Source organism: Mustela lutreola, chromosome 7 (genome assembly GCF_030435805.1).
Source record: "Mustela lutreola isolate mMusLut2 chromosome 7, mMusLut2.pri, whole genome shotgun sequence".
Lineage (NCBI taxonomy): Eukaryota > Metazoa > Chordata > Mammalia > Carnivora > Mustelidae > Mustela > Mustela lutreola.
This window is the reverse complement of record NC_081296.1, coordinates 75842097-75863897: the sequence shown is the minus strand read 5'-3', so window position 1 is coordinate 75863897 and position 21801 is coordinate 75842097. Positions and strand designations below refer to the sequence as shown.

Below are 21801 nucleotides of genomic sequence, written 5' to 3'. Positions count from 1 at the left end.
GCAAAATGGCATTCACTATTTCAATCTGCACTTCTACTAGTAAAGATGATCATTTTTATGTTCTGTCACTTGTTCAGGTCTGTGTCCACTACTTATTTTACTATTTCATCTTAAATAATTTTATTTGCAAAACTATAGTTGACTGTTAAACAACATGGGTTTGAAGTGCGGAAGTCTACTCACACACTTTTTTTTTTTTTTCTTTTGAGTTGACAGCAAAAGCCATAAACATTTATTTACAACTGCCCCCCACCCCAGTCTCCATGAAACAGATCAAGTGACTGGTTCAGAGGTAATGCCTGCTGCCCACTGAGTACCTGGGGGAACCTACTGAGGCTGTCAGCAGCCTTCAGTAATCTCCAGGAGCCCCGAACTGGACAGGGCTAGAGGTCACCCTGTGACAACAGAGTGGTTAGGTTGAAAGCCCTAGGCTGCTGAACAGGAGGCTGGGCTGAAGTGGAGGAATGCACCAAGAGGGCAGTACGGTGCTTGTTCAGGAAGCCCAGTATTCCTGACACTCCCCCCTCCCAGCTCTGGTCCTCTTTGGGTTTAGGATCCTCTCTTGCAGGGGTGTATCACTTGCCACAGTGGTTCCTGGAGGCCAGAACACACTTGTGTGGCTACAGCTGCCAATAGCCAAAGGCTGGTGGTCCATCTCTAGGTAGACAGGGCAGCTGTACACTGTGCTCCAGGGCACTGTTGCTACTTGCACGCCTACCTGGCAGCTGCCACTGCTGAGCAGAGGCTACCAGGCTGTGGAACACTGCCATCCCAGGGCCAGACCCACTGTTGCCACCAACCTTGTCCTGACACTGCCCCTCCACCTATATGAGCAGATAAATATATGTACAATACATGTACAGTACTATAAATGTAGTTTCTGTTATAATTTTAATAACATCTTTTCTCTAGCTTACTTTACAGTAAGAATACAATGTATAATATATATAATATACAAAATACGTGTTAATTGACTGTTTATGTTATCAATAGGGTTTCTGGCCAACAGCAGGCTATTAGTAGTAAAAGTTGGGAGAAGTCAAAAGTTGTGGCAGGATGTCAGCACCCCTAACCCCTGTATTGTTCAAAGGCCAACTGTACTGCCATATTTGTTGGAAGTATTTTTGTTTGTCCCCTGCATTCTAATCTTATATTTTTTCACACTTTGGCTTTATCAAGTCAATCTTTCTCTCCTTAGGGACTACTTTCTTTGCTTTTATGTTTTCATAGTCTAATTAAAACAAAAAATAATGCTTTTTTCAGATAATTTATGTTCCTGGAAATTCTAATCCTACATAACATAGATCAGTTTATTGTTAGTTGGTGATTTAAAACTAGTCTTTCAGGTCTGAATTTAAAAAAATCTACAACCAAAGCTGACAGATCTTCTTAAGATAAATAGCTAGTTGATATACCTTTCTAACAACCAAATAGGGCTTACAATTATAGTAGACTAACAAGGAAACTTGCTAACCTTGAAAAGTGCATCTTTCAGACTCCGTAGAATTGTTCCAAGTTGTAAATCTTTTGTAGAACTAAACCAGTCAAGAAGTACCACATATTCCACATTCCCCCTCTTCTTCCATGTGTCCTTAGAATCATCTGGGAGTTTTGCTTCAATCCAACTAGCAGTGACTCTGAAATGTATTAACATTTGTATGGGGGCAAAGGTAGACAAGAGGTCCTAATATACTAATATAAGACACTGAGTTTTCTTCTAGTCTGTATCACACCATAGCAAACTTTAAGAAACATTTCCTTCTAAGGCCAAGCTGTGTATCAGGGTATTAAATATCCCAAAATATTTAACAACTTCACCTTTGCATAACATTGGAATATATTTTAGTAATCAGCAGAAACTAAAAGAAACAGCCTCAACTCTGATCCTTCACAAAAAAAGGGGCCAAAACTGAAAATACAGGAAGTCATCTGAGCATCTCTCTCAGCCACATTTAATAACTTTTGGGAGGGGCTGGGAAGGGACACTTGAGTATCATTATTTATACTTCAGTTTTCTTATACCTACATAATAGTTAACCAAATACCAAAATGTTTATTTAATACGCAGAGCATTTACTTTGTGCCAGGTACTATTATAAATGCTTTATTCTCACAGAATCTGACTGAATCCTCACTACAAATCCTACGAAGTAGAGATTACTATCTCCATTTTATAAATGGAGAAATTGAGGCACAAAGATGTTAAGTAACCTTATAACTGCTAAGTCAAGTCAAATTCAAACTCAGGGAATCTGGTTCTTGTCCATGCTCTTAGCTGCTCTGTGGTGCTGCCTCTTATCATCAACTGTGAATAATATCAACTATCTATTAAAAGCACATTGTTCACATCCTCTTTTGCTCACAAGGAAGTTAAAAGTTCTTACCTCAAGTCTTTAGAATGGGCCTGTAGCATGCCCCCGCCATCCTATTTTACCAACCCCTCATCACTAACTACTTGCCCCTTTACTCCACGCCATGCCAGCTGTTGGCTTCCTTGTAGTTCCTGGTTATCAAAGTACTTTCCTGCCTAAGGGCCTCTGCTCCTGCTGCCCTTCTGTCTGGAATCCTTTTCCCTCAGAAACTGCATCATTCATTTCACTTATCCCCTCAAGATCTACTCAGTAATAATTTCTCTGTGAAGCCTTTTTGTATTAAAATTTTAATACCTATCCCAGGGTATACAGTTGACACACCCATGTCCATAGCACTTATTAGTAGCAGGCATACATTTTAAGTTTTACTGTTTTGCTACCCCATCTCCCTGTTAAAATACAAATTCTGTGAAGCAAAATTTCTGTTCAACAGTTAAGTCCCAGCGCTTAGACTACAGCAATCCAGCCCACAGTAAACTAATGCTCATTAAATATTTGCTGAATGACTGAATGAATAATACAGACTTGCTCCTCCAGGTGAGGAACTCCATATTACTCCTAGCAAAGCACCTAAGCATTTTAATATTTAAGTGATGATGATGACAAAGCAGGACTGGTGCACATTTATTCATAAGACAGAATGGTTTAGATTACTTGAAAGAAAAAAACAACCTTGTTCCTATATAATAATGTTGGCTACTATATCTTCTAGGAAATAAAAAGAGAAGAAATATAAAATACTGTCTCATAACATTCTCACCTGATACACAGTGATCAGAAGGATGTCTGGTCAACAAAGAATGAAAAATATTGAAATGTCATATTCTTAAGGACTATTTCTGACTCTAGGGATATATTTGCCTAAATATTCTTTGTCGAAATACTTGAGATCAGTATTCTATAAAAAATACTTTAGGAAATAAAAGTATTAACCAGTATTTCCCAAATTTCAGTCTTTCATGTATCATCTTCATATGCTAATTGTTTTGCTCTACTTTGCCTATTATTTAATATTCAACTTAATTACTCAACTGAAAGTGATCCTTAACTTTAACAGGAAAATGTATATTCTCATATACATGGAAAAACAGCATATCAAATAAAGGACAATCATAAAAATACAACAGATCAGTAAATTATGTTATATTCACACAACAAATCAGCATACAGCAGAGGATAAATGAACCACAACTATACACAATAATACAGATGACTTTCACAAACACAAAGTTTTTATTTCTTTTTTTTTTTAATTTTTTTTTCTAAGATTTTATTTATTTATTTGACAGAGATCACAAGCAGGCAGAGAAGCAGGCGGAGAGAGAGGAGGGGAACCAGGCTCCCTGCTGAGCAGAGAGCCCGATGCGGGGCTTGATCCCAGGACCCTGGGATCATGACCTGAGCTGAAGGCAGAGGCTTCAACCCACTGAGCCACCCAGGCGCCCCAAAGTTTTTACTTTTTTAAAGACTTTATTTATTTGACAGGGAGACAGAGAGAATGAGCACAAGTAGGAAGAGCAGCAGGCACAAGGAGAGGGTCAAGGAGAAGCAGGCTTCCCACTGAGCAGGGAGCCCAACACAGGGCTCCATCCCAACCTGAGCTCAAGGCAGATGCTCAACTGACTGAGCCATCCAGGCGCCCTGACAAACACAAAGTTGAGTATAAGGAGCCAGACATAAAAGACTATAGATTGTATATTTCCTTTTATATAGAACACAAAAACAGACAAAAATAAATCTCTCTGTTAAGAAGCTGGTGGTTCCCTTTGGTGGGTGGGGACATGGGTAGTAACTAATACAGGGCATATGAAAGGCTTGGTCATATTCTATTCTGTGTTCAGATGTTAGCTATATGGGTGTGTTCGGTTTCTGAAAATTCACTGGGTTAAATACTTAGGAACACTTTTGTATGTATACTATACTATATTAAAATGCTAAAAAAAGACAATGAAGGAATATAGTAATCATCATCAGGTGGTTGCAAATACTGTTACCTACGAAAAGTTCTGCTAAGAAAGGAGATTAGCAAATATTAAAAAGGAATGCTAATAGCAAACAGACTTCTTGTAACTGCTTCTGAAAGACTGAAACAAAAATTAAAGGGGAATAATTTTCTTGGCATGCAGTTCATTGTTCTTTAATCTTCAACCTGAACTCATCATGAGTTTCACAGCAGCCAAATTTCTTGTATTTTGGGAAACATTTAAGCTCAATAAAAACCTCAAACTTTCTGCTACTACAGATTAGACCATCTAAAGATTAATTACAATTTTGTCTTTTCAAATCCTGGAAATATATTCACACCTACTTGATTACATTAAGCACTCCAGTCTCACTTTTAAACAGCATATTTATAAGGCGCCCTATTCTTCAAGTCAAACATTTGTCAAGCATCAACAATGTGCCAAAAACTATGCAAATTTTATTATCTAATTTAAAAAGTGTATCTTTTCAATGTTGAGTTAAGCCTTAAAATGGGCCACAGATTCTAACTAATCCAAGTCCATAAACTAAGTCCATAAATGTAATTTATATAACACTCAAAATAGTAAAAATAGCTCTGGATATGAACTTTTAGCTCTGTTGCTATTATGATACTTTTTAATATGTAATATATCCATGCAAATAACTTTACAGATTAAAGCCTAATCAAAGAAGAAAAAAAACTTTAGTAAGCCCCTACTAGTGCCAGCCAACTAAAGTGTGTGTATATAAAATTTCTCACTTAAACTTCTCCAAACTTCTGAAATACATAGTTTTACTATCCCTATTTCACAGATGCAAACACAGGCTTAGACAGGTGGAGTCAATGGCTAGATGTAGTTGATAAAAGACAGTTATGATCTGAATATAGTCTGACTTTAGAGTCTATTTGTTTACAGAATCATTTGGCTATTACTGCCTCCCCACCGCCTTCACAAAAAGTGTTTGTGTACTCTTTTACCACAGATAATAGCATGGGATATTTCAAAATAAGAAACAATTAGTTCACAATTTTAGTCAATTTGGTACACATGCTTCACGGACTCAGAAACAGAAAATAATAGGCGAAACTAGTCAACAAAAAGCTCAGGAGAGAAGGCTCACAAAGGCCGCTTGATTTCTTTTCTAATAAGACTACAAATGCCATAAATAGGAGAAAACAGCCTAACCAGAATGTCCTTTATACCACCCTTTGGAGAAAAGGTAGAGTGTGCCATTAAGGAGTAACAGGAGGAGAAAAATCTACTTTATCATATGTAGGTTGGATGCTAAGTAATAACATTAACTACTGTCCACAGTTAACCATTTTACCTAAATACGATGACTCACCCCGGTCTGATGGCTTCTTCAGGAACACTGAGAGAATTTGAAATATGGGAATCCTGATAATCCTGCATTCTTCGAGCATCCATTATAATCAAGCTGATGTTTTCATCCATCATCATTGTGTATAGCTCCTTTGCTGTGATTGTTCCTTGGAATCAAAAGAGACAATATAAGGAACAAGAAACACGTAGTTCTGTTCAGTAAACACAGAACAATCATTTCTTCTTCTAGAAGAATGAAGGGTACTAAGTATATATACCTGCTATCCCATCATTCTACTTCTATTTTTTAAACTAACATTATATGTAATTTGTGTTTTTGACATTTCTCAAGAAACTAGTTCAATGCTGAAGGCTTAAAACACCAAAACTTGCTCTTGAGGTTATAACTACATCTGGTGCTGGTTCTGCTGCTGGAATAAAAATAAAGGAAATTAATATATGCATCTCATGAAAATATTCTTATTCTCAGTAATTAAATCATTTGACAAATGTCAACCAGAAGAAACATCTGTGGTTCAAAAATTCTTGACAGGTTCTAAATTTTTAAAAAGTCTTGAGGTCTTATGGGGAGGAATTGCGCTCTGAATCAGGGGTTGACAAACTCTGGCTACCTGTTTTTAGTGGAACATAGCTGTAGAAAAGTGTTTGCATATTGTCAATGGCTTTCTAGCTGAGACAGCAAGAATGACAGCATCCTCCACCCCGAAGCCTAAAATGTTTACTCTCTAACCCTTTAATATTTAGCCCAAATAAATATTTGTTATGTTGCTATCTTTCTCTTCCAGCTTCTACCACCTGAAAGGGAAGATTAAAATACACAACGAGGTCAACTATACTTCAATAATAAAAACTTTAAAAAAACAAACAAACAACAAGAACCAAATAAAGATTTAAAAAAATAAAAAGCTACTACCAAAGGAGCTTAAAATGTGAAGACCTATTTTGGCAGTGAGATATGAGAAGAATGTAGTCACAATATCTCCTAAGCTAAAATACCCACCTGCTAATAACCATCCTACTTCCCTCTCTAACCATCAAGATCATTTTGACAACAGAATTATCTAAAAAAGTTGGGAACAAACCACTTAGAAAAGTAACAACTAAGCAGGATGAGATACAAAAAAACATAGATTAAAAACAAATCTTGGGGGCACCTGGGTGGCTCAGTGGGTTAAGACTCTGCCTTCGGCTAGGGTCATGATCCCAGGGTGCTGGGATCAAGCCCCACATCGGGCTCTCTGCTCAGCGGGGACCCCCTCTCTCTCTGCCTGCTGCTCTGCCTACCTGTGATCTCTGTCTGTCATATAAATAAAATCTTTAGAAGAAAAAACAAATCTTGGAATAAATTAATAACAACTTTTAGGAAGGTATCTTACTATACTATTTTTTTAATTGTTGTATGGTAATATTTAATTTTTAAAAATATTTATTTATTATTTTAGAACAGGGGCGGGGAAGAGGGAGAGAAAGAGAGAGACTCTAAAGCAAACTCCCCTGCTGAGCACAGGGCCTCGTGTAGGGCTTAATCTCATGACCCTGAGATCAAGACCTAAGCCAAAATCAAGAGTTGGATGTTCAACTGACTGAGCCATCTAGGTACCCCTGTTGTACAGTAATTTTTTTTTTAAGATTTTATTTATTTGTCAGAGAGAGAGAGCAAAAGAGAGCATGCACACAAACAGGCAAAATGGCAGGCAGAGGAAGAGAGAGAAGCAGGCTCCCCAAAGAGCAAGGAACCTGATGTGGGACTCCATCCCAGGATCCTGGGACCATGACCTGAGCCAAAGACAGCCACTTAACTGACTGAGCCACCCAGGTGTCCCTGTACAGTAATATTTTAAATAGAGAATTTACTTCAATGTTACATACAATTGATATTTAAGCTGAACCTTTCCTGAGAGAGGAAAACTTACACGATTGTCCAAGTTTTACTGTTTAGGTCACATTTTTGTGACTGGAGTATCAATATCACATATGGATAACATCCAAATTACTAGTTTGGATTTTTTTGAGGGAAATGGAAAAGACTTTCAAATAATTAGCTCTACAAACTAGAGTCATAATAGTAAATATACAAATCCTTTTATAAAGTTCACTTATAAAAAGTCACTAAGAGTTTCACAGATGCTAACTTACTCAATCTTTCTAAGTCTATATAACAGATACTACTATTACCCTCACTTTGCAGGATAGGGACATTAAGGTAGAGAGGTTAAGTAACATGCTCAAGATCACATGAAAATTCAGAGACAGTATTCAAAATCCAGGCAGTCTGACTTTGGAGAGTCTGTGCTCTTAACCGCTTTGCTAAACTGTATCTTGGGGGGGGGAAAAAACCCTGAAAAGTACAAACTGTGGCTTTGATTGTTTTTAATCACAACTTAACATAAATATTCCCCATGACATATGCAGAATATAAACACGTTTTCGATATAACTGCACAGACTAAGAAAAATGATAAAGCTTACATACAAAATGTATGTAAACATTGTTCACTTACATACAAACAGAATGTAAAATCTGAAGCTTATTTGCATTAAATATTAAATACTATATCTCAATAATGACTCAAAAGAACTCCCTCCCTTCTGTACACTTACCTTTCTCTGTGGTCTCACTTTTTTCACTCTTTTCACCATTTATCTGTTTCACAAAAAGAAAGTTTCAACTTTAACAGAAGTAAAAATTTTTTATAGAAATAGAAAGTTCAACTCTATTACTTCACTGAAACTGAAAGCCCAGAAAATGAAGTGTGCGAAGTACTGGCATTTTATTAAAATACCAATGAAGAGTCCTGGCTTCATCAGGTTATCTGGCAGCAGAAAACAGCTAAAATAACTAGCAATACAACAGAATCATGTAACACTTCCTTGAAATTTTCTTCAGTTAAAGGCTAAATATAATATAAAAGCACAGTCTGTTAAGAAATTTAATATTTAATTCAATGACAGAATATTTCTTTTTTTTTTTTTTAGATTTTATTTATTTATTTGACAGAGAGAGATCACAAGTAGGCAGAGAGGCAAGCAGAGAGAGAGAGAGGGGAGAAGCAGGCTCCCTGCCGAACAGAGAGCCCAATGTGGGGCTCAATCCCAGGACCCCGAGATCATGACCTGAGCTGAAGGCAGAGGCTTAACCCGCTGAGCCACCCAGGTGCCCCAATGACAGAATATTTCTTACAATGAAATAAAAATTCTGGCTATTCCTTTCAGAGTTCAATATTACATAATTGAAGGAAAACAAAAATTTGTAAAAATATAATTGTATTTTCTAACCAAGACAACGCAGGTTATTTCTGTAAGATACTAATTCGTTTTATAGAGGAAAAACCTACAACCACTTGAGAAGTGATCAATTTTAGCATCACTAAAATTAAAAAAGGAGTGTATGTAATGTGCCTCCTAATACAATGCAGTTATGAAGTGCACAGAGTCACCTATGAAGTGCACTTGCCAAAAGCAAAAACTGAACCTGAATCTCATTAAGCTTCTAGGTTGAACTTCTAGGCTACAACAAATATAGAAGATAGATGTATAGATTAAATGATACAAGATGGAAACAATTAGATAAATCCAGGATGTGGTTGGTTCATTTCACAGATCTGATCTGTATTAAAAAGTCAAAGGCAAGAAATTAAAAAAGTTAAATGGGGGACTAACGCAGAGAGTACTACAGAGACTTAATTTAAGAGACAAAACAATCAGAAGACTATGAGTGGACCTTATCTGGATCCTAATTCAAACAAATCAACTCTAAAATATCATTATGAGCAGTGGGTAAATGTGAATATAGTCTGGGCATTAGATTATATCAGGGAATTATTGTTAATTTTATGGGGTGAAAAAACAGTATTGTCATTAAAAAGAAAATGTCCCTTTCTTTGAGATGTACACTGAAACATTTAGTAGTAAAATGATATGTCCTCTATAACATGCTTTGAAATGATCTAGCAAAAGGGGGAAGTGCAGGTACAAAATGTGACAAGTGTTAGGTGACAAATGTTAGCTGATTATTGACACTAAGTAATGGTGTCTAATTATAATTTTTTTTCAGTACATAAAGGCTAAACAAAAGTAAAAGTAATAAGTTGGCTTAGTAAGTAATAAAAGTTGGCTCTCCTGCTGGAAAGGCAACAAAATAAAGACATTTTAAAGTCCCTTTCACACAGTTCTTTGAAGTTTTGCTTTTTACCTGTATCCGCCACTTGACCTACAAAAGAACATTCCACTATGGCAGTGTTACTTAAATTATGAGTTCCTAAAATCAACAAACCATATTTCTTCACTTCTTTTTAAATAGTGCTTAGTACAATGTCACAAGTAATTCAACAACTATTTCTTAATGAAACCGATGCTGATTCACATACAAATGATAGCTGAAAGCTACAAAATCCTTAAGAAAAAGTAAAGCAGAAATCTTTATATGAATTTTGACAGTACATAAGAAATTGTATTTTAGGAAACACACATACACACAAAAGAAAAGAAAGAAATCGTATTTTAGGAAGAGTAGTTTCTCAGAAGGTGAAGGGAAGGAGCTACAGTGGTAGCTGGCAGGTACAGATTGAGTCACTGATGGTTCTTGCCAACAAGATTGTGGCTAGATTGCAAGTAGTCACTGAATAAATGGAACAAATGAGGAAGAGGAAAGGGAAATGGTCAGAAAGGAAGAAAAAGCGAGGGAGAGAGTATGAGACCTTACAAACACTTAAGACTGGGCATCAAGTAAGTAGCATACCAAATCTTTTTCAATTTAAATTACATTAGAAAGAAGAGGCCTTAAAGATACATCTATTTCAAGATCTTCCTTTGGCAATGAGGAAATGAAGTCCTAGAAGGGTGAAGCAAGACTTGACATGGGACCAGAACTCAGATATACTGAATTACAACTTAACTGCTTTCTACTGCTCTAATCAAGTTAATAATAACTGTAAAAAACTAATTAATCTGTAAAGATCCAAAAGAAACACGGAATCAAATGAAGCTAGGATATTTAATTCAATTTCTAATAAAAACACTAAATTAAATTTTACCCTTGTTGCCTAAAAGTATGTTGTAGTGGTTATCTCAACTTGCACTAAGCAAATTATCTGGGGGAAAAAAACAATCTTTTTACTTCACAGAATACATTTGAAATACCTTTTGGGTTTTGTCTCTGGAATCCATTACATTTTCCAAGGAACTTTTAGGTGATGTGCCACCATCCTCTCTTCCTGCTTCATGCCTTTTCTGTTTCTGCAGCTGCTCTTCTTCCTGTCTGTCCTTTTCTTCAAGTTTTTTCCGTACTTCGGCTTCTTCATATCTAGTTGGGAAAAGAAGTCAAGATGTCTTTTACTGGCATGACATGAAAAATAAAGAGTTCCAGTTCCATAAAATTAGTACCCTACTGTGGGGTATTTTATGGCAGCAAACTTCCTCCCTCCAGCTGAAATTTTATCTGCCAGTGTTCTGTTCCAAACCACAACTCATAAATTTGCCCTCTGTAGATTTTAAATTGCCCAAAAATCTTGAAAAAAGAAACACTATGCTCTTAAGTTAAGGTTGTTTAATGCTCTTTTTGTTCTTTCCTTCCCACTAATTTCAACCTTTAAAAAAATTCAAATCTCCTGCAGTTCCTTTTTCAAAGGACTTATACTCTTAAAATGAACTAATTCACATATAAAGTAATCCAAAATATAAAAAGGTAAAGACAACAAATAAGTGAGAAAATGGTTTACATGACCAAAAGATAAAGGAGTATCTCTGGTAACAGTACAAGTAGGGAAAAACTAGACAAATCCAAGAGAAACATCAGTAAGGGGTAACCTAAAAATTAGGAGAAATTCTCTTCTACTCAGTTGATTAACTGGTGAAAGGAAGAAAAGAACGGTGATTCTAAATTGTACCAACCACCCTAACACATTCCAGCCCCAAGATTAGTAATTTCTGAAAAGGATAAAAGGAATATATTAATTTGAGAAAATAATTTCTAAGTAAAGACTATGATATATATAACTAGAATAGTTCATTGATTCAACCGTGAAAAATCAGTTAGAAAAACAGCTCCCTTTTATTCTGTTAAAGAATGATTAATAACTAAAAATTGAAACATACCATTTTTAATTTCTTATTACTTTATAAGCCTGGCAAGCCGGTCATGGTAAATACTAGAATTAGATCTGTTTTAAACATAATAGCTACTGCAAACTAGGCAGTTCAAAACTAATAGTAAATATTTCATTCCCATAAGACCAGTGTCCAGTAGCACGTTACAACCTGGGGCATCTGAGGAATTATATTTTTCTAAAAAATCCTGTCAGAGAGTTAGGAAAACCTGAACCTGAGCTCTGATATACTACACCAAGGCTTATCACAATAATCTATCATTCTGAACATTTTCAGGTTTTCAGTAAAAAATATGAATGTAACACATAAACATAATAAAGGCAATACAGCAGAAGATTCTAATTTTTGTTAATGTAAAATTTATTTCTAGGAACTGGGATTCATACGCATGGTCAGATATAAATCGACAAGTTCTAAATATTATTTGTATCTTCTAAATTTATGTTCTTTTAAAGATTTTATAATAATGTCTGTACCTGAGTTTAAGGCTTTCAGAGAGTCTTTCAGCTTCTTCAATAGCTTTTTTGATGTTTGCAAGTCCAAGTATTGAGTGAAAGTAGTCCTAAAATTATAAGAAAACCATCCCATACTTTTAGTACTGGTCATTGTACACAGCACTAATGCTAAAAACGTTACAATCATGGTGCTATGTGAAGGAAAGACTGGATGAAAACAAACTGAATGTTTTTTTTTTAACTTTTAACCTACATAAACACACAACTTGCTTTCCAAATGTTTCAAAAGCATTTCTTCATACAATTAGTTTGCACAAACACACACAAAAAACCCCCAAACAAACAAAAAACCCAAAATCCTAAAAGGTAGTAATTTTATTTATTTGGAAGACACCTTTCAGTATAAATACTGGGGGTGCTTGGGTGGCTCAGATGGCTAAGCATCTGCCTTTGACTCAGGTTATGATCTCAGGGCCCTGGGATCAAGCCCCACACTGGGCTCCCTGCTCAGCTGAGAGTCCACCTCTCCCTCTCCCTCTGCCTCTCCCCCTGCTTCTGCACACACTCTCTCTCTGTCTCAAATGAATAAGTAAAAATCTTAAAAATATATATATAAAATACTATTCCTATTATTTATGAATAAGACCAAAAAGCAAAGCTTTCAGGAAAAATATATATTTTCCTATTGCAAATATGTTACTTAGGTTTCTTTCTCTAGAATCAGAACCAGTAAAGCAAATTGTATATTGACCTACAGCATGGTATTTATTTTGTTTTCCTTGTTTTAAACTGCGAGGTTTTTGCCTCCATCTTTATAATAGCAACCCACCTCTCAACTGGAGTCAAAACACTTTTGACATAAAACACTTGAGGAAACCTTGAGTAAGTATCAGATGACAGAAATAAATCATTAATAATATAATCTTTTAAAAAAACCACAAAACGTTTGGCACATAACTTAAGCAGAATAAAGTTAAGAAAAATAACTTCTCTAAGAGGTCATTGATTAGATCCTGCAATCAGAGATATTTTCAAATTAAGGTTGGCTGAACATGACAATAGCACAGTGAAACTCAGCTGATTTTTGGATCTAATTATCTAACTGGCCACAACTTGTCAGTGTGACTCTGAAACAGAGCCTAGTAGCACAGTTCATCACAAATGATATAGCAATAAAAAATTAATAAAAAGAAAGACCAAGACGCAAGATACGCACTGCTGGCTCTTTGAAAAGCAGTCACTAAGAGCTGGTTTGGGGTAAATCTATTGACGACCGCTACCATATGTCTGTTTAGCCGAAAAGAAGATCATGTTTTGGACTCCTGGCTGGCTCAGTAGGTAGTACATGTAGCTTTTGATATCTCAGGGTTGGGGCTATGAGTTTGAGCCCCATATTGGATGTAGAGAATACTTAAAATATATAAATAAAGTACATCATGTTTTAGGTTAGGCTTATTCTTCTAAATAAAGACTAAATAAATTAAAAGGCCCTTCATTATGTAATTTCAATAAAAGTAAAGTTTTTTCAATATTGTATCAACTGAAAACTTCAGCTGCCACAAATGTCCAGAATTTTGATGCAGTGTTTTTTTTTTTTTTTTTAAGATTGTACATATTTATTTGTCAGAGAGAGTGAGAGAACATAAGCACAAGGAGAGGGAGCAGAAAGCAGAGGGAGAAGCAGGCTCCCCACTGAGCAAGGAGCCCGATGTGGGGCTTGATTCTAGAATCCCGGATCATGGCCTGAGCCAAAGGCAGATGTTTAACTGACTGAGCCACCCAGGCATCTCGATGCAATGTGTTTTCAAAAGAAAACAAAATTTAATCATTATTTTAAGATTTCTCTCATAAAAATAAAACAAAAATTACTGTGACTTGTTTTTTAATTTTTTTGACATGAACTCATTAGAAAAAGCCAGCCTATAAGCTTAACCCCGTTTAAATTCTGAAAAAATTGTTTGTGTTTGGGCATGCCTGTTACAAATTTCCAGAAGACACTCCCCTAGTATTAGTGAGGGGTTTTTTGTCAGTAATTATATCTCTCTGTGCTCTTAAAGGAGAACAATTAATATTTTCAAGTTGACAGAACAGAAAAATAACATCCAATTTTTTACACAACTAAACCATTTGTTTCTCAGGTTTACCCAAATAGAACTTTCTTATTCCTGAACACAAAAACTCAAGTCCATGATTTCACAAATAAAAAGGCTTACCAAAAATATTTAGGAATAATTATCATGTATACCATGCAGATTTGAAAATATAATTCTAATTTATCAAGACTTTGCTACACTAATATTTTCAATATTATTTCCCTTTTCAGATAACCCTGAAAAAATTATTCATAAAGGGATTTTTTTCAATGAATAAGAAATGTAATGCATCCTTTACTAGTGACCTTCCTAAATTAACATTTTATGTAAATCTTAAATACTCCCTCGTGTAAAACAAGAGTGAAAGATACAGGTTTCTGAAGAAGATTAGTGACATTATATTCTGCCCCTACCTGATTTAAAGTGTAAATCCTAGAAAATGTCTAGTTGGTAAATTTAACACTTCACATACTTGAAGTGCACTGGAGATGCTGGGTTAAATAAAACAAAAACAGAAGGCAGAAGGAGATATGTACCCTGGACAGAGCAAATGAACAACTCCAGTGCATGAAGTAACAGCCTGAGTTACCTGAGCCTTGGGAGGGAGCTTCCTAAACTGAACAACTCCTGTAACTTTCAACTACTCCCTCTGGGAATGTAATAGATACTCTGTGGAAATGGAAAAAAATTCTTATCGATTAAACTTCACTCCTAATCTCCTCAAGTTAAAAAAGTAGCTATAAGAACACCCCCAATCTTCTCAAAGAAAAAAAGCAACCACTAACTTAGAAAACTACAACAAAAAGTCAGGGTGCCTGAGTGGCTCAGTTAGTTGAAGCCACCTTTGGCTCAGGTCATGATCCCAGGGTCCTGGGATCAAGTCCCACATCTGTTTCTCCCCTGACTCTGCCTGCCCCTCTCTGTCAAATAAATAAAATTTTAAGAAAAGAAAGAAAGAAAGAAAGAAAGAAAGAAAGAAAGAAAGAAAGAAAGAAAGAAAGAAAAGAAACGAAACTACAGCAAAAAGTAAATACATACAAAATTTGCCCTACCACAACAGACAAAACAGGAGACACCAAAACTACCAAGCTATCCAAAATTGTAAATCTTTCAAAAAAATTTACTTTACTAAACACTTCTGCCCTTCTTTTAAAAATAATTCCACTTTAATAGATATTATAAAAACCATCAAAGAGCGTACAGAAACTTGTTTGAATTTGGGCAAGCCTCTGTATTTGCAGACAGGTATGCTCAAGAATGTTCTAAGATTAGGACCAATCTAGCCAACTGTGGACAGAAGGATGAACCTAACATGCAAGGGGCCACTTTTCCAAAGCTACAACTAAATCTCTGTAACTATTATTAACATAACTTTGTTGGTGAAAAGAAATACCAGCAATGACTTAGCACTATTAAATAAAACACTTAAGTCATCCCTTAACCAACAACCAAAAGAAATTATATAGGTCACACCACTCTGGGGGAAAAAAAAGGTTATTTCAGGGGCACCTGGGTGGCTCATGGAGTTAAGCCTCTGCCTTCGGCTCAGGTCATGATCCCAGGATCCTGGGATTGAGCCCCCAATCTGGCTCTCTGCTCAGCAGGGAGCCTGTTTCCCCATGCTTCTCTGTCTGCCTCTCTGCCTGCATGTGATCTCTCTCTCTGTCAAACAGATAAATAAAACCTTTAAAGAAAAAAATCTTAAAAAAAAAAATCTTTAAAGAAAGAGTTATCTCAAAGAATGAGAGAACATTTTTCACTTCTGTAAGTCAATTTAAATAAGGCAAACCAATTCAGTGATCAACAACAACAAAATCTCAATATTATTTCAAGAAGGCTTCTCAACCAGGTGAGAAACCTATATGCAGTATAAGTTGCTGCTGCTTATTGTCTGGTAGCAAGGCTGCTGGTGGAACCACCCACACAATATTCCTCCAATTTCTCTAACCTACTCGCTGTGTTCTTCTTTTGTCCATTTCTGGTACAGCTGAAATGCAACCATGTTCTCTAGCAAGACATACCTAGTTATTAGTTCTCTTTATCCATTTATATCCTTTCCCACGGCTTCAGCAAAAGAAAGGAACTTACTCAAAGGATAAAAAGGAAAAGTAATAGTAATAATAGCAAATAAAAATGGAAGCAATCAATATTAACTGATTCTTTAACACAGCGACAATGTTACTCAAATATAAAAAGCTGCCACATAAAAACAAGAGACAGACCAACCAGAGACTGAAAAATGAAACAGGAAGATGTGGTGTGTACACATACACACACACATACACACACATACACTGGATTATTACAAAGCCATTAAAAAGGATGAGGCTGTATAATTTGTGACAACATGGATGAACCTAAAGGGTATTATGCTAAATGAAACAAGTCAGATTGAGAAAGACAAATATCATATGATTTCACTCACATGCAGCACCTAAAAAAACCCCAAATGAATAAACAAACGAAAAGTAGAATCATACATGTAAATTTAGAGAACTGATAGTTACCAGAGGGGAGGGGGAGGAGAGGGGGAAAATGGGTGAAGGCAAGTGGGAGACAGGCTTCGAGCTATGGAATAGATTAAGTTACAGGAATAAAAGGCAGAACACAGGGAATGTAGTCAATGATATAAAAGTGTTGTATGGTGACCGATGGTAGCTACACTTGTGGTGAGCACAGCATAATGTATAAATTTATCTAATCACTATGCTGTATACCTGAAACTAATGTAACATTGTATTCAACTACACTCAAATAAAAAAGTAAAAATGAAACACATACACACATACATTACTTGACAAAATCCTGAATCCTGAAAAAGTATGACTGCAGACACATGTTTCGTATTTAATGCATGAGTAAACTGAATCCTTCCACTTGATCTGGTGATCATTTACTGTAACAGAAAACTTAGGCATCTTTACATTGCTATAAACTTGTACTAATCCAAGGCAAATGAGGTATGTGTATACAGTGTGATTACATCCACATATATACAGTTAAAAATGAAGAAACTAAACATTTAGTTTACTTTTTCTAGCTGCATAAGAGTTTGAACTTGGTCCTACACAGTGTGACCTAATTTCAGTATCAGTTAACTTTTAGAGGAAATCAGTAGCTCTACTGCGCAAAAATAACTTAGCAAATAAAAATGCAAAAATAAAAGGTACCTGCTGTTGCTTGAAATCAGGCCTTTTTTTGATAAGATTATAAACAGTCACATATTTCATATACAGTACATAGGCCTTTTCCTCATCACGATCTAATCTGCATTCTTCTGCTGTCTTGAAGATCTTCAGGGCACTCTGTACATAACTTCAATTAGAGAAAAAAATAATTAAAACACTTGATATAAAGGCAGGGGGGAAATCATGATAAGGTCTACAGAGAATCTTGGTAAGTGAATTTCATAATTCAGACTGCATGATTTTGTAAATTATACAAAGTTTCATATATGTTTGGATGCAACCTGAAAATTCCCCTATCCTACTAATAAGTACTTCTGCTTCCCAAGAGTTGTTTATATACCAATGAACTGTTCAAAATGCAGAGTCCAGTTTTAAAAGATTTGCTATGGTAGATAATCCTGAGACAAGTGGTCCTCGGGCAGTCATTTAATAGTCCTACTCTACTAATAAGGAAGATAACTCCATACCACTTGCATTGAAGTAGGGGAGCTAAAATCTTTAGTTAATGTTTAATGTTAAGATACTTTTCAATTCTCCTCACCCCTTTCTAAATATGCTGTAAAAATCTCCCCACCTAAAATCCAAGAAATAAGGGGTAGGGAAAGAAACATAAGTTCAATCTTTTTACTTGGTTAAAGTCTTCTACAAAATGACCAAATTGCACTCTGATTCACTGGTGCTGGAAGGAAAAGGGATTTAAAGTCTAAAAATAAGTGATCTTAAAATTCCACTTTGGTAAATCTGAGGATTCTGTGGCATTCAGTCTAAGGTCATCTGCCTGGTAAAGTCTTTAGAAAGCAAATTAATAAAATAGGCATTCCTTTGGGAGGAATTCAATCACTGCGGACTAAAGTTTTGGCAACCTAGTTATAGTACTAATGTTCACGTATAATGTGCTTTATCAATTTTATCTATACAGAAGAGTGTTTCTTGTTTTCTGTAATTTTCAATCTGCTCCACAACTAAAACATGAATTAGTGATGAAATTGGCCAGGCCAAGACCACCACATAAAGAACAGGGCCAAAGTTTTTTTACAACAAAAGATACACTCTGCTTAGCATGTGTACAACCTGCCTAGCATGGCATCATGGTCCTAAAATCAGATAAATCAAACCAAAGCTAGTGAGCAGATTCTCTTTGGAAGAGTTTAGGAGTGGAAGCAACAGTCCTTGGGTTTTACATAAACTTCTTTCTAAACTTTTATCTAAACTTCTTTCACTCTGATGCATGTATATCTCACAAGCTTATATGTAGCCGACCAAGCTGAGATGGCCATAGATGGCACTGTTTCACTGTGCGTACAGTGAAACAGCTAAAAATCCTAAAAAGATCCTATCGTTCTTTAATAGTGCTATGCCATAGCAAGAACATGAATTTAAGGAAGTCCTGCTGACATACATTTCCTATGGAATCAAGGTGGTCCCAGAGCTAACCCAGACATGACTAGAATGAATTGATCTGTCTCAGGATTATGTGAAGATCTCTGAGAAAGCTTCAAGGTAGCTTTATCTTTCCCATTGTTTTCTATTTGAAAGTCATTCAGAAGTCTTTAATTTATTTTTAAATCTATCTTTATTTTAGAGAGCACCTATTCGAGAATGGGGTTGGGGCGGGGGGAGAGGGAGAGAGAATCTTAAGCAGGTTCCATGGGGGGAGGGGGAAACTCCTCATAGGGTCCAAAATGGAGTTCAATCTCATGACCTGGAGATCACGACCTGAGCCCAAATCAAAAGTTGAATAAACAGACTGAGCCACCCAAGCGCCCCATCAGCAGAAGTTAAATAGAACTGTTTTTTCTGTTATCCCATCAATATTACCAACTTAGGTCAAGAAGTAGGCCAATCCTTCTCTTATTCTTCCTGTCCCTGAAAAGATCGGTTTTTTAAAAGACCCTTTTGTCCACTGTAATGGTTAGAAATATCAGTTCATTTTGGGATTTTCTTTTGTGACCTTCTTTAAAGTTCCTACTGTTCTGTCCTCTTCATCCCTGATGTTTTGTTTTCTTTCCAGTTTCTATTTCCTTTAGAAAATGATGCATAAGGCTGTCCCTGTGCATTCACAGGTCTCTTCAGATTCCTCTTCACAGGTTCATTTGGGATCATATATATCATCTTTTTTAGAGCCTCCCATTTATGGAGGAGCCATGGAACGCCTCTTTCCCGCTTTCTAAAATTTGCTTGCCCCAAGTCTGGGATATATGGCTGGCAAAATACACCTTTCTTTCTGAAACCTCAATTTCCAACTCTATTAATTATGTAGTAACTTATCTCCAAATCTTCTCCTTTGTCTGTCAAAATTAATTCAGAAGAAAATTTCCACTATTGCCTCTTGTCCCATATCAGAGATAAAACTATCAAGTTAACAATTTTACTGATACCTGATTTTTAGCAATATTACTTTCAGTAAATACCAAAATACCTGGACCTCTCCCTATTATATTTTATCTCAGGACAGATTTTGTAATCATTAAGAGTGAAGTATCGTCTCTAGCCTCCACGTCAGCAGGTAGATAGACTGTGTGTCTTCAAAAATAAAAACTCGGGGGCGCCTGGGTGGCTCAGTGGGTTAAACCTCTGCCTTCAGCTCAGGTCATGATCTCAGGGTCCTGGGATCGAGCCCCACATCGGACTTTCTGCTCAGCAGGGAGCCCGCTTCCCTGTCTCTCTCTGCCTGCCTCTCTGTCTACTTGTGATCTCTCTCTCTGTCAAATAAATAAAATAAAAAATCTTTAAAAAAATTAAAAAATAAATAAATAAAATAAAAACCCATATATCATTACATTGAAAGTTCATGTCAAATTGGCACAAATTAATACTTCGCTAAATATTAGACAAAAAATACATTTCTCCTCTTTTAATCAAAGAAAGACTATGCTAGGATCATATCTTAGATGTGAAATATACATGGATAAAATGACCTTTAATTAAAGTATATCTATACTGTTTTATAAAAGACATTAACTGTGGCTGAATGAATTTTGTAGAAACCTTGTAGTCTTTACCTCTTAAACTTAGAATTGTTACACTGTCCAGAGAACAGAAAATATTCGTATCAGCAATATATATATATATATATATTCTGCCAAAATAAAGTTAAGAACTTCTCTAAGGAGGTCTTACTTTATTCATGTGATGATGCCATTTTTCAAATAAACTTCAAATTGACTATTTATCTAACCCACTTAATAATATGGAAATGAACTAAAAATTAATATGATTCAGTGAAACTAGCAAAGGATACATACTTCCTCGTGCTTATTTTCTCTGGCTTAACTTCTGTCTTCTTATTGAGGTCTTTTAGTGAAGAACTGAGGTAGAGTTCTTTAGGAACTGAAGCCACAGCAGGCATGATGAATAATCTTTACTTTTACTTTTCCACTTTCACAATGGATGGTGTACTTCATTAAAAGCAGTTCTTTCTGAAAGAAAATGAACACAAATATTTCCAATTAACAACAAAATAAATGAACAGTTAAAAAGCATCAAAGTCCTAAACTAAGATGGGCACGTGTTATAATGAGCACTGGGTGTTATATGCAAATAATGAATCATGGAACACTACATCAAAAACTAATGATGTGGACGCCTGGGTGGCTCAGTGGGTTAAAGCCGCTGCCTTCGGCTCAGGTCATGGTCTCAGGGTCCTGGGATCGAGTCCCACATCGGGCTCTCTGCTCAGCAGGGAGCCTGCTTCTCTCTCTCTCTCTTTGCCTGCCTCTCCATCTACTTGTGATCTCTCTCTGTCAAATAAATAAATAAAATCTTAAAAAAAAAAAAAAAAAAAACTAATGATGTACTGCATGGTGGCTAACATACATAATACAAAAATAAAATCTGAAAAAAAAAGTTAGTTTTAAATTATCGTGAGTATCCATTTTGGGAATTCAAGATATTCAGGTTATCAATAAATTAATTTTTCCAAATGTTCTTTAACTAAATGAATTATTTTTTGTATCACTGTCTTAAGTATTAAGAATTTTCCTGTCAAATACTCAACAGAGTAAGAGCTTTTATATTTTTCTACTGCTAAATCTGTTATTAATATATAGATCACAAATAGAAAGAAGTTTCATTTAGAAATATTTCCCTTCCTCATTGATAATACTAGTTAATAAAAACAAGCAAGCTGAACAAGTTAGTGGGGGATGGGGAGTAGGCAGGGCCAATTTATACAGACCTAGGGATATATGAACAGAATATACCCAAGTACTTTGGTTTCTCTAAGTCTTTGATGCTTTATTACGTTCTTTGTTCCTCCCATGCTCTAGTAAATTCTGA

At 35.8% G+C, this 21801-nt stretch overlaps 1 protein-coding gene across 2 annotated transcripts in view; it reads right to left on the bottom strand.

The window, feature by feature from the left end:
• USP8 (ubiquitin specific peptidase 8) overlaps positions 1–21801 on the bottom strand; it is a 73747-nt gene that overhangs the window by 31021 nt on the left and 20925 nt on the right. For both annotated transcript variants that reach the window (XM_059181528.1, XM_059181529.1), the window contains exons 2-8: positions 20769–20942; positions 17506–17650; positions 12264–12349; positions 10822–10984; positions 8284–8326; positions 5685–5829; positions 1475–1637 (exon numbers count right to left, since the gene is read on the bottom strand). In XM_059181528.1, coding sequence (XP_059037511.1) covers positions 1475–1637; positions 5685–5829; positions 8284–8326; positions 10822–10984; positions 12264–12349; positions 17506–17650; positions 20769–20872 — 849 coding nt within the window. In that variant the 5' untranslated portion in view covers positions 20873–20942. The remainder of the gene's footprint in view (positions 1–1474; positions 1638–5684; positions 5830–8283; positions 8327–10821; positions 10985–12263; positions 12350–17505; positions 17651–20768; positions 20943–21801) is intronic.